Consider the following 13,427-nt stretch of genomic DNA (forward strand, 5'->3'; position numbering starts at 1 on the left):
CGTGATCACCACGCCGCTTACCACCGCGCGCTTCTGTCTTCCTTTGCAGATCACTTTGTAGCTCTTCTCCCACTCCGCGAGTGGCGCAGTGCTCAAGGCAGAGCACCAAATCAAAGGCAAATCACGACCATCAAATGCGCGACAACGCGCACGCGAAAAAGCGCATCCCACGCGCACCCCGCGGTAAGGAGCGCTCAACGAATGACCATCTCACGCACTCACCGTGGCGCAGTTCGATCGGCGGCCGCGAACCACGCCGGCGGCGCAAGCGTCGCGGCGAGCAGCGCGCGGGCCCGCACTCTCCGCCGAGGTGTCCCGACACCGCGCACGACCCGAGGCGCACCTCCGGCTAGGCGGCACGTGATGCCCTCCGCCAGGCAGCGGCGGCGGAGTCGCCGGCGGCGCCGAAGACGGCAGCTCGTGCCCTCCGCCACGGCGATGACGCCCTCGGTACCGCTGCCGCCGTAGACGAGTGCCTCGTCACCGCCGACTCTCGCGAGGAGGGAAATTCAAAAGGCGTCCGGGTCCAGTGGCGACGAACGCGGAGGACCGGCGTGCCGCAACCGCCGATCATCGGGCCCACGATGCGCAACATCGGCAGCTGTTGCTGCGGCGGCGGCAACAACAGCTACTACTCGAATCACGACAAGTGCGGCAGCGGTGCCGCGACGCCGACGAGTCGTCGTCAGCAGCTGACGGCCGCGTGAGATGCCGTCATCGGTTCCCGTGTTGGTCGCCTGCATGGTGTGCGGCGCGCTACTGAGTCGCGCGGCAGCCACCGCTCTCGGGCAGCAGCAGATCGTCGTGCTTCCTCACGAGGACAGGTGCCGCGCGTTCAATGCCAGCACGCTGCGATACGCCACGGAGACCCTGATCTCCAACCACACGCAGCTGGCCGCGTACCTCGCCGAGTCCAACATGACGCTGGTGGTGCGCAACGCGACCGACGTCTGCAGCACCGGCGGCCTGCTGCCCCTCATCGAAGCGATGGAGGACCCACGAGTCGTAGGCGTCGTCGGTGGCCTGGACGAAGAAGTGTGCGCGGCCGGCGAACTGCTGGCGCAGGTGCACCGGAAGCCCCTGGTCGTGTGGAACTGTCACGGCTACGCCGCGGGCGCTCTGCCGGCCGACAAGGCGTCGTCCGTGTACTTCGGCCGCGTGTCGTCCAATGTGGCTCTGGCTGCCTTCGCCGTGGCCTCGTGTCTCAATGACCTGCGTGTCAAGTACGCGGTGTTGGTGGTGTGCGAAGAGCAGCCGTGGCTCGCTCTGGCCAACGAGCTGGAGGCCAAGCTGCGGCCCTCTGGTCTTGTCGTGCGCCGTGTCATCGCGCTTTCGCCCAATGCCAAACTGGAAGAAGTGGACGCCGCTCTACGGGTGATCAAGGCGCCCGTCAAAGGTGACCAAGTTCTTTCACGGAGCATGATTCAGAAGCGCTGGTATTTTATTGGAGTTTGAACGGACCAATGGTTCCAATGGCTCGCTCGTGACCAGATCAACAACAGACATTCTGACACTCGTATATCTGAGCCTGGCAGCTCAGTCTTGAGCTATAGTAAGCACGAATGCCCCATCGTTAGTGTAATAAGAATGCTCGACAAAAAGAATCGTGGTCACAGAAAGGGTACCTCAAGTTCAAATTTATCACGTTTTCTGACGGTAGATAGCGCAGAAACCGAAGACAAACTGAAGGAACACATATAACCAACTAGCCTGCGTCGCACACTTCTACAGCGTATCACATCTGCGCATTGCACTGGTAATTTGCACCTCAACAAAGGCTTTTGCATTGAATTGCTCATGACATTTTTTTATTTATTTCGCGGTGACGCTGCACATAGCATGACAGGAATGGGCGCTGGACAAGGGATGTTTACATCTATTAGCGTTGCCATTTGTCAGTGGCCTGACTTCCACTCCAACGTTAATACCTCTAGCGTTGTCCAAAGTGCGCACATTGGCATGAAATGACAATGTACATATTTTTTGCCCAATACTTCAGTGAAATAACAGTCATAAATCCTTTCTGGTGCTTTCACCATGACCTAAATTTATTATTTATTCTTGGCAAACTAGCAAATCATGTAGCTTAGAGGAGTGCTGCATACAATGCTATTGGTGACGGCGTTAAGATACGGAGGCTATAGGGGACGTTAATGAAGCTCAGTTTGTTTTGGTTTCCTAACGTGTGGAAAGGAAAGTGATGAGGCTGGAGCATGGCTATCGTGCCTATTGGAAGTCTGTTGGTGAAACTAGAAAACTGTATATGAGTTAACAGTTCAAATATAGCTACGTACACGTCGCTAAAACCCACATTTAATCTAACCAGACTAAATCACTGCTAAACGATGAGCAAAAAGAGAACAAGGTAAAAGCGGGAGCCAACGTTCCAACAAGCGAACTTGTCTTTTTCAAGGCATTCAAACTACTAAGTTATCACGACTAAGTAATCACAAGCTTACAAGCTGTCCAAAGTGTAAATATTGTGAAAGATAGTCGATATCTTGTAGCGAAATTAGAAATTTACCATTCTATGAAAAGCGCTCGACTTCTCAGCCCATGGAAGAGTGGTGCGATTGATGTCGTGTAAAGTCAAGTCAACTCGGGCTAGTCCGTATGTGGCTTACGTAGAACAGCCCGTCAGCTATACAAAGAAAAGCTAGGCTGACAGAAAGCGTGTTGGTCTTGAATAATTGGTCGACAAAGGCAAACATATATGGTTCCACGCAGACAGAGAGCTTTATTTAAATCTGCCAGATTGCATATTTATTAATTAGCACGAAAAAAACGAGACACGGAGCTAAAGAACACAGGACGAGCGCAGCCTAACAAGAAAAATTCATTGAACAAAATTTCAAGAATTCAAAGATTATCGAGAACTCTGCTGCTCAAGATTCTCCACAGTCCGCCTTTAAAAAGTCATGCCTACATAAATGGTACGATAATTTTCAGCAGCAGGTTGTTCGTTCAACAAAGGCAGGGTATCCTGCGCACGGGTTTGTATTGACGTCTGAGAAACTCATCAACAAGTGCAAATCTCTTCCTGTGAAAACTGACGACATGTGCGTTATAAAAGGAGCAGTAAATTTGCTATGATGCCATATGTTCATAGACTGTCCCATCGTTTTACGAAGATAGTGAAAGGTTTTGACGTGGATGTTTTACGTAAGGTTTGTGCTGCAATTGAGAGGAAGGCAAATGGATCAACTGCTGTTGGTTGCTCTGTGAGTCATCGCAGACCCTTCGTTTTCAGAGCCGTAGGCGTACTTTATCGAATTCATCTCCCTTGCGGGAAAGCCTACATTAGGCAGACGGGCAACTGCATCAGTGAGCGCCTGCGTCTGTATAAAATACATTGAAAGCAACGCCGACCTCTCATCTTTCAGCACATTGCAGATCTTGTGAGTACAAACCTATATTTAAAAAAAAAAGTGACGTCACCATCAGGCACCAAGGCAAAAGGGGTCGTGAACTTGCAGCAGCCTTCCATAACGAAAGGTTGCGAGATGATTGTGTACCAGTTTTTGTTAGATTGCGAAACGCATTTCCTCGGTAACTATTTCCAGGTGGCTTAGATTTCCTTCGCACGCAGGTGTTGGTTTATTCGTGTTTTCTCTTTCGTGCGTCTTGTTCAATAAATTTCAATTGTTAGACAGCGTTCGTCCTCTGTTCTGCTAACCCTGTGTCTTCCGTTATTTTGGCGCTGATTGATAAGTATGCATCCTTTCCAACTCGCCCACCTTTTTACCTTACTGCCAGTTTGTTTACGTAATTTCGCCTATTCACTATTTGGACATTACTCGCGCTGGTCAGCATTTTATTTCTACGAACACGGAAGCGCTTAAATGTCGCGTCAACTTGGAAACGCTGGCGCACAGCAGAAAGGGTCAACCTTTCCCATTCAGGGAAGAATGACATCGCTTCGGTCGTAATCGGAAAATGACGGAAAACGAGAAATTTGTTGATCGAAGCCCAAACAAGTGTGCATATTATTGTTTTTTATCTCTCTCGCTTTCATTTTTTTTTTCTTTGCGGCAAAGCGATGCGCTGTCTTGAGCCCTAAATATTTCCGGATTGTTCTTTCTTTTCTTTTTTTTTCAATGTGCACAATATAGTTCCAACAGAGAGGGTCACGGCGAGAGAAGGACAGAGAAAGAGTGATAAGAAATAAGGCAGGAATGTTGACCAGTCAAGAGTACAACGGGCAGGGTCAAAATGGAAAGGGGAATGCGCTCTGCTACACAATATTACCCTGCTGGCGCTGAGCCGTGCTCCCGCACGGGTTGCAGAAGAAAGTGCCAGCCTTTCCTCCTTTCCCACAAGAACAAGAACCAGTTCTCTCTTCGGACACAGGCATGACGGTCAATGGCGATTTTGTTAAACATTGCCCCCAACGTGCTAAACGTCGGTCTTTAGCTTTTCGTTTGTTTTGGCTGCGATGCCCGCAAACCTCCAACTCTTGCCGCTCGCCCCGTTTGCAGCGCTATACAGCGAAGCTGTCTAGGGTTAGGATCCGGGATTTTACGGCGTCCGCGCGGAAAAACTCTCCCCTAAAAAGTGAGAGCGAAAGAGCCAACAACACAAGCAAACGTACATCGCCGCTCGTGTCGGAGCCCGGTTTAACGGCCACCTGCGTTTAAAACGGCGCTTCTTCCCAGCTTTGTTTCTGTGAATGTGTGATCGACGTAGTGCGTGACGCAGTGTACGCTGTGACCAAGAGGATGATTTGGTTCTTATTAAACTTTTGCGCGCACAAAGACAGGTCGTCGAACGAAGAAGTAGTCCCTTCTTCGTTCGACGCACTGTCTTTGTGCGCGCAAAAGTCTAATAATAAGTGTGTACAACCAACTCGCCCAAAACGTAACGCTTTCGAGGATGATGCGGTACCGTTTCGCTCCCCCGCTGCTATTGGAGGACCACGCGTGACCCGTATACACGCCAGAAGAGCGGCGTATCTACGAGGAGCGACAGCTATAGCAGCGGCGGCAGAGAGACCGTCGACGTCGTGCCAACCCACGCGGCCCGAAAAGAAGAGCGTGCCCGCGATGTGCTACGTAAGCGACGAGCGAGCGCCGACGACGCATATCGGGACGCCAAGAACGCCACGAAGAGACGTCGACGCCGCGAGGGCACGGGGCCGGGATTCGACGGCGCCTACGCAAGGTTCCTAGGAGACTTTCTCGATCATTACGTATCTCAATCGCATATCGCGTAATTACTATGCAGTGGAACCAACCACCTTAGCGGCTTCGCCGGTTAACCACTTTCACAGAGCAGAATGGCCGAGGATATTTTTAGTGAAAAGCGCGCTACTCTGACGCCGCATCGTTTTGGTCCTTTGTAACGCAGTATTTGTGCTTGCTGATATGGAGTGACGCCGCGACTTTTGTATTCGGGGGGGATAATGTTTAAGTTTAATGGAATTTTTAAATATCGCCTGTTGCAGATAGCGTAGTTCTAGTCCTTGAACTGGATCATTCAGAGAAGGGGACATTATTTTCATGAGAAACCGAAACGCATATTCAGCTAAATAATAAAAATTCACTAATTAGCTTCATTGATTGCAGCACATATTGCAATTTACTAATTGTAGCCGGTGAGTTGGCAAGGCGTATCCATTTGCAATTAATTTCCACAGTGACACCAGTTTGAAGACATGCGGCATCAAACCCGCCGTAAATATGCACTCTTGCTCCACTTACTTTCTTAACAAAACGCTCGTTTATGTTTTGAAGCTCAAAAGTAACTGGAACGCCCTTGTATTTCGTGCGACACTTTGGGAAATAATACTGACACGTGTACTTGTTTATCTTTTCCTGGCGACCGCTTGTCACCCCCTAATAAATGTTATTGCACAGCGCGGGACGCGCCTGCGCTGTGAATGAAAGTTCAATTTGTGTCATAAAGTAATCAATTAGGAAGGCAAATACTGAATGATTGTTCATTTGTTGAATATGTGTTTCTATTTCTCGTGATAGTAATGTCCGCCTTTTCGAATAATCCAGCTCATGGACAGGAATTATATGGTATCTGCCACCGGCGACTTTTAAGAATTCAGTCAAATTGAAAAATAATCACTCCGTATATAATACACTTTTTTCAAATCAACGCGTTGAAATTCCTCGACAGAGAAGATCATTTTTGTAGGAGGTTGAGGTATGTGGCCTCATAGGCGGAGTGTGTGTGTGTGTGTGTGTGTGTGTGTGTGTGTGTGTGTGTGTGTGTGTGTGTGTGTGTGTGTGTGTGTGTGTGTGTGTGTGTGTGTGTGTGTGTGTGCGTGTGAGAGAGAGAGAGAGAGAGAGAGAAGAGCTTCAACGAGCTTTTCAGGCCCCCCAGTCCTTACATATATATATATATACACATATATAAACCTGTTGTGTGTTTGTCAGTCAAGATGTTCTTCCATTTCAAACGAGCTTGATTTCGGTGGCCTATAATTCGCCCGGGACGGCGGGCTGAATTACACGCTGTTATTGAACCACTCATCTTCAACTTCACCTGCACTTCACCCATAACATTACCCCTATATCTACGAAATATAAACAAGGTGATTCGTTTAGTTCATCGAGGACACCACAGGTGTTTCACATAAGGCATGCTAACAGGAACAAAACGACGGTACCGTAATTGTTTGCAACGTTCCTCATTAATCCATAAACGTTAGCGTTTCGCCGCGCTTTGCACATGCCCCCAATTTTCACCAAGTACGAACATGGTGTGTCGTAGAGTCTTGCCTGGACAAACGTAAACTTAGCGAATACCAGCCGGATAAGCCAATCGAGCACTTGATCAATCACTTCATCGGTTGTATATATAACCGCTGTAATTTATGACGCACATTTAACTAGGCATGCACGTTGGCTGTGCTGTCCCCTTCCCCCATTTTAACAAATTTCGTCTTGACGTAGCATTTATAGGACGGCGTTACTCTCGTAACATTTCTGAGCACTTGCACACGTAACTTACTCGAAAGGCCGTAATTTATCCACATACTCTGAAATTCACTTTATCCACATATTCTGAACCCACTCTTTTTTTATACCAACTACCGAAGAACTCCCTTGTTTATATTGCCGGGGTCATCAGGTAAACATATCCTGTATAAAATGATACGTTTACCTGATAAAAGCTGTTATATGTATATCTGTATAGCTGTTATTGTATATATGTATATGTATATATAGTGTCGCGTAAGTGTAGTACCAAGTCACAGGGGGCGCACTAATGCTTCGAATTTTTCGTTTGCTCTCAAATTTGACACAATTTACAGGTTTTTACACGGGTAGATAAAGTATAACTCCGAGTTCTTAGGTTCCTGATTAAACCAGGTCGCTTTGCTGAAACGACAGGTTATTTCTCTCACTAGCAGACGGAGTTCATTGCGCAAAACGGGAATAATAATTCTCTGTGCGTTATTGCGCGCTCGATTCGCAGCTGCGTCCGCTGCAGTGTTGCCAGGAATAACGCAGTGTTCGGGTATTCATTGAAATGCAATTACGTGATTCATTGGTTGCTTGCTTTTGTACGTTCCTTGATCGTCTCATATACAATAGCAAAGTGCTCGGATAATTTTTCTTACTGCTTTGTAGTAAAGCGAGAGCGGCTTGGAATAGCTGAAACTGACTCATTTTGCGCATATTTTACTGAAGTTATGAAACACAAAGCACACAGGATTGCAAGCAGTTCTGCCACGGTGGAAGACATCTCTCGGGATAAGTTAAATGTTTGCTCTAACGCCAAATGTGTAATGACGAATGCTGACGCCGAGGAATTTTTATGAGGAGATGAACCATCTGTATAGATGTGAATGTACTGCGGACATAATGAGTAAATTTTGAATAGCGCAAGTTGCTGTGCAGCTACCATGAACATCTCTCTTAGATATTATCTCCTCGACCAATAATTCTATTTTAGGACTTGTTAACATCCAAGGAAGATAACTAAAATCCAGTTTTGCATAATTTATATCTTGGTAATGATGCTTTATCTTCTTGGACAACACATCGTCAATTTTGCTTTCGTTTCTTTCGCTAAGCGCAGGGTTTAGTGGTTGCCTCTCGTGTTGCATTAAGATGCGATAAGTATATCGGCAGATTTCAACCCTTTCTATGACTGTAAATGGTGGGTGACAAGCTTCAGCAATTACTAGAGAACTCGAAGTAGCCTGCGGGACCCGAAGACACACCCACCTCCCCCTTGCCAGTAAACGTCTAAGGAAAGTCTTCAAGTTAAAAGTTTCTTCTATAAACTCGCAATGTTTAAAAGAAAGTGTAGTTTGCTTGTCTATCTTTTCCTTCTCACGTTTATTTTGTTACCTTGGAATCTTCCTTTGTCCTCTGACAATTTGAAATTGTCATTCCTCTAGCACATTTTTTTTCTGCTTGATGACACCATGTAATAGTGTACGTTGTCGCCTTTTGGTGGCACCCGCTAGTCCTTATCACACGGCCAACAAAATGAAATCACGAAATGTGCAGCAAGGCACTGAATGCAGACAGAGCGAACGAACGCGGGCGATGTTCTGCACATCAGCCCAATTAGCCACGTAAGAAGAAACTTGTACGGTTGCACAAATAAATACTATTCTCGAAATTGACTAAGAACACATACAGGAGTGTACGGACATGCAGGATGAAATGCAAGAACACATAGATAGTGTACTGTATAACTAACTACTTGGCAACATTATACCAAGCTTATACTTGCATGACACATATACGATCTGTAACCTTGAAATTTCGTGTTAGAAGACACTAAAATGTAGTATGAACATTCATCGCGGTGGCATGGCGGCTATGGTGTTGCGCTGCTAAGCACGAGTTCGCGAGATCAAATCCCGGACGCGGCGGCCCCATTTCATCATCAGCCTGGTTGCGCCCACTGCAGGGCAAAGGCCTCTCCCATACTTCTCCAACAACCCCTGTCATGTACTAATTGTGGCCATGCCGTCCCTTCAAACTTCTTAATCTCATCCGCCCACCTAACTTTCTGCCGCCCCCTGCTACGCTTCCCTTCCCTTGGGATATAGTCCGTAACCCTTAGTGACCATCGGTTATCTTCCCTCCTCATTACATGTCCTGCCCATGCCCATTTCTTTTTCTTGATTTCAACTAAGATGTCATTACCTCGCGTTTGTTCCCTTACCCAATCTGCTCTCCTCTTATCCCTCTTAACGTTAAACCAATCATTCTTCTTTCCATAGCTCGTTGCGTCGTCTTCAATTTGAGTAGAACCCTTTTCGTAAGCCTCCAGGTTTCTGCCCCGTAGGTGAGTACTGGTAAGACACAGCTATTAGATACTTTTCTCTTGGGGGATAATGGCAACCTGCTGTTCACGATCTGAGAATGCCTGCCAAACGCACCCCAGCCCATTCTTATTCTTCTGATTATTTCCGTCTCATGATCCGGATCCACCATCACTACCTGCCCTAAGTAGATGTACTCCCTTACGATTTCTATTTCGGCCCCATTTCGATGGGGCCGAAATAGAAAGGCATCCGTGTCTTTGCTGTGTCCTTTACTGTGTCCATATTATTGGGGACGCAGTAAAGGGCACGTGGTTGTGGAAAATAACCCTTCAAAATGTAGTATTAACGTAAGATATAGGCATTTACTGAAAAGAAAAACAATAAAGTGACAAGCTCTTTTCTCTGCAACCCCGCTGTTGGCCACGCTTGAACTATTCTTTTTTTTTTCAGGATAAATTGCTCATGTAGTAGAAGCAGCTCACAACACTGCTTTTAGTCCGTACAACAGTTTTTCGCATACATGTTCCTTACTTCTATGATGAGAATTCATCTGCAGACAGCGTTCTTCAGATTTATGTAGCTTTGCTTGATGACCGCGTGAGAGGCACGTTTTGAAAGGGTGCGCCAGGTGCTTATCGAGAGTACGCTGGTGAGTATTATCAATTAAGTTATATTTTCTACACTGACAGAAAAACACTGTTTCTTTGTTTTTTTTAATTTTATACCAACTAAAGAAAAAGAACAAAACTTGGACATGCCTTGAAATTAATCTTGCACATTCAGAACGTCTAGCCTATGGGGCGACTCACGATCCCGGAGAAGCGCGTGCGCATTCTTCGAGGCAACGGCCGCTCGGTACTTTCATATCGTCGAAATAAAGAAAATAATTAAATTGTGGGAGTATAAGTGCCAAAACCACGATATAGTTATGAGACACGCCGTAGTAAGGGGTGTGGGGGAACGGGGTACTTCGGTCCAACTCCGCTGTCAAAGTTTCACTGCCTGCATTAACCACAGTGCGCATTACATAACACTTATTAAAGTAAGGTATGTGTAATAAATACCCATGGTGTCCTCATATTAGAATCACTACAGGTTCTTCTGTTCTAACAAGGCATGGCATGTGCACAGAATCAAAGCGCAGACTTCCGCCAGCCTTTTCTGCCCAGTGCGCCAGGGTTATGGAAACCTTCCAGGCAAATGAATTCTTCACGCGAACGACGTCCCATGACGGGTAGCATAGTAGCCGTCTGCGTTTGGATGGCAAAGCTATCGGACTGGTTTTTTAATCGGCTTAGCTTCGGGAAGCTTGGCAAGTGAGAGAAGATTGCGAACCTAAGCCGTCGCACTCTATAAGAACAGCTTTGCCGCCCTAAGGCAGCAAGCCTTAAATATGAACACGTCCGTAATGGTTTCTAACGGTATTGCCAGGTGGTGTTTCTGAAATATTTTCGCGGAGTGATAGGGCTGCGCGAAGACGGGCACGCATGGCACTGCACCGAAGGAAGAGCGGGAGAGAGAGCCTCTGAGTATTTTATCTCCGAGAACCGTTGCAACGAACTACATGTACGTGTTTTGCTTAAATCGAGCACTTCTGCTGGTGTACTTGCGGTGTTCCTTTTGATGCGTGCACTTTTGCACCCCCTGTGCAACAGAACGTGTGCTGCGGCCCTTGCAAGTGTGACATCCCTTTTCTAGGCAATTGTGTGTTTCGCTCTGGTCCATCCCCAGTTTCATGTACCGGGCATCTTATTTTAACTTTAATAGACATTTTAGCAGACAGGCATTACTTCCTTGACAAATTAATTTACGCATAATTGACTGATTAAAATTCACTAGTGAACTTTTCAGCAAACTGATATAGCGCACATATTGCGATACACGAGTTGAAGACAGTGATTTCACGAGACGCATTCACTTGAAAGGAACTTTGAAACTATCAATAGTTTTCAGATAAGTGCAGTCAAAATTGCCGTAAACGTGCACTGTTGTTCCACTTATTTTTTAGTAAAACGCCTTTTGATATATCGAAGCTCGAAAGTTACTGAAACATCAATACATTTCGTCGCAAAAATTGAAAACGGATATCTCGAAACAGTAGTCATCCACAGAATTTGCCCCAAGTGGGCGTACCTCTAAGTGTCACAGGCTATAATTCATTGATTGCAATATGTGGTGGGAAAAGTTTGGGAAAGCATTCCTTTAATAGTTGATCAGAAAGATATGTAAATTACGTCAACATTCACTTTAATTTCTTGTTCCAATAACGTCAGCCTCTGAGAGTAATCCAGCTCAACAAGTAGAGTTTTCCTACATGTCGCGGGTGATTTTTAAAGATTATTTTAATGATAAAATAACACACCCCGGGATAAATTGCGCCATTGTTACTTCCCAGGTGTATTCGTTCTTCCTTAATATATTGTTACACGCACGGGGAAAAGGGGTTTATTGAGGCGTGCGAGAGCAGGAACGGCAGGCTACGAAGAACAGGAATGGCCGCTGCACAGTCTTCGTTCTCCTCTTCCCTTCTCTTCTTGATTCCCGCGTCCCTTTGACGCGCTTGGACGTAACATACCTCCCCTCGCAGACAAAGCCCCCTGGGCGAGTCAACTAGCTTGTCGTGGCGTACATGATTTCAACCTTGCGACATGCGCGACTTGTGTCCTAGCAGAACGTCTACCAGTGTTCGTGAGGCACGCGAGAGTATAGTTCACTTCGCTGACTTTGTCGATGACAACATACGGTCCATCGTAGTTTGCCAGCAGCTTTTGACACAAACCGCGCTTCCTTGTGGGAGTCCAAAGCCAAACGAGATCACCAGGGTTATATGTAACAGGCCGATGTCGTGCGTCGTAGCGGGCTTTGGAGTTTTCTTGTGATGCCAAAGTCCGAAGACGCGCAAGTCTCCGAGCCTCTTCAGCGAGGCACAGCGTATCGGCGACCGTAGGATTGTCGTGGTGGTAAAAAGGGAGGACGGTGTCCAGCGTATACTGTGGCGGCCGAGCATATAGAAGGAAGAAGGGGCTGTAGCCGGTTGTCTCGTGCTTGGCGGTGTTGTATGCGTAAGTAATAAACGGTAGAACTTCATCCCAATTCTTGTGATCGGACGCAACATACATGGAAAGCATATTTGTGATCGTTCGATTAGTGCGCTCAGTGAGGCCATTCGTTTGCGGATGATACGGCGTCGAGTGCCTGAGGTGCGAGTTACACAAACGCACCAGCTCTTCCACTATATCCGCCGTGAATTGACGTCCCCGGTCGCTTATGATAACGCCAGGTGGTCCATGTCGTAGAACAATAGCGTGAAGTAAGAAAAGCGACACTTCGGTGGCAGTTGCTGATGGTATAGCCGCCGTCTCGCAATAGCGTGTGAAATAGTCGGCGCAGACAATTATCCAGCGGTTCCCCTTAGATGACTTTGGAAAAGGGCCTAACAGATCAATTCCAACTTGCCGAAAGGGTGAGCTGGAAGGCGGCACAGGTTGAAGGAGACCAGATGGGGCAGTGGTTGGGCGTTTCCGACGTTGGCACTGTATGCAGCTGGCGACATAAAACTCAACCGAATGTCGCATCCGGGGCCAGTAAAAGCGTTCTTGAATGCGATAAAGTGTGCGCACAGTGCCTAAGTGCCCGGAGGTAGGGTCATCGTGCATAGCCTGAAGGATTGCTGGCCGGAGACGCTCCGGCACCACTAGAAGGAAGCGTGCACCCGTGCTTGAGTAGTTCCTTTTGTACAGGAGCCCGTCACGTACACAGTAGCTGCTTGTTGCACTTGAATGGGCAGAAGTAAAGAGTGGCTCCAATTTAGTGTCTGTCCGTTGTTCGGTTTTGAACGCATCAATATCTGGAAAAGCGGGTGTCACAGAAGCGACGAGATGATCAAAATCGTCTGCGTCGCAGTCCGTCGTGGCAAGCGGCATACGGGAAAGGCAGTCTGCGTCAGCGTGTTTTCGGCCACTCTTGTAGGAAACAGTGAAGTTATATTCCTGCAACCTCAAAGCCCAGCGCGCAAGGCGACCACAAGGGTCGCGAAGGTTGACAAGCCAGCACAGGGAATGGTGGTCTGTGACGACTTGGAATGGGCGTCCGTACAAGTACGAGCGAAATCGCTGAACCGCAAAGATTACAGCGAGGCATTCTTGCTCTGTGACCGTGTAATTCCGTTCAGGTTTGCTTAATG

The 13,427-nt window shown here is 47.3% G+C and overlaps 1 protein-coding gene across 2 annotated transcripts in view; it reads left to right on the forward strand.

The window, feature by feature from the left end:
* The first annotated feature begins 308 nt into the window (after positions 1–308).
* The window catches only part of LOC135900257 (retinal guanylyl cyclase 1-like), a 223,465-nt gene continuing 210,346 nt past the window's right edge, over positions 309–13,427 (forward strand). The window contains exon 1 of one of the 2 annotated variants that reach the window (XM_070531931.1): positions 309–1,396. In XM_070531931.1, coding sequence (XP_070388032.1) covers positions 709–1,396 — 688 coding nt within the window. In that variant the 5' untranslated portion in view covers positions 309–708. The remainder of the gene's footprint in view (positions 1,397–13,427) is intronic. The other variant, XM_065429687.2, reaches the window with a different exon arrangement.

The sequence above is a fragment of the Dermacentor albipictus genome, chromosome 1 (genome assembly GCF_038994185.2).
Source record: "Dermacentor albipictus isolate Rhodes 1998 colony chromosome 1, USDA_Dalb.pri_finalv2, whole genome shotgun sequence".
In the NCBI taxonomy this organism is placed as follows: Eukaryota; Metazoa; Arthropoda; class Arachnida; order Ixodida; family Ixodidae; genus Dermacentor; species Dermacentor albipictus.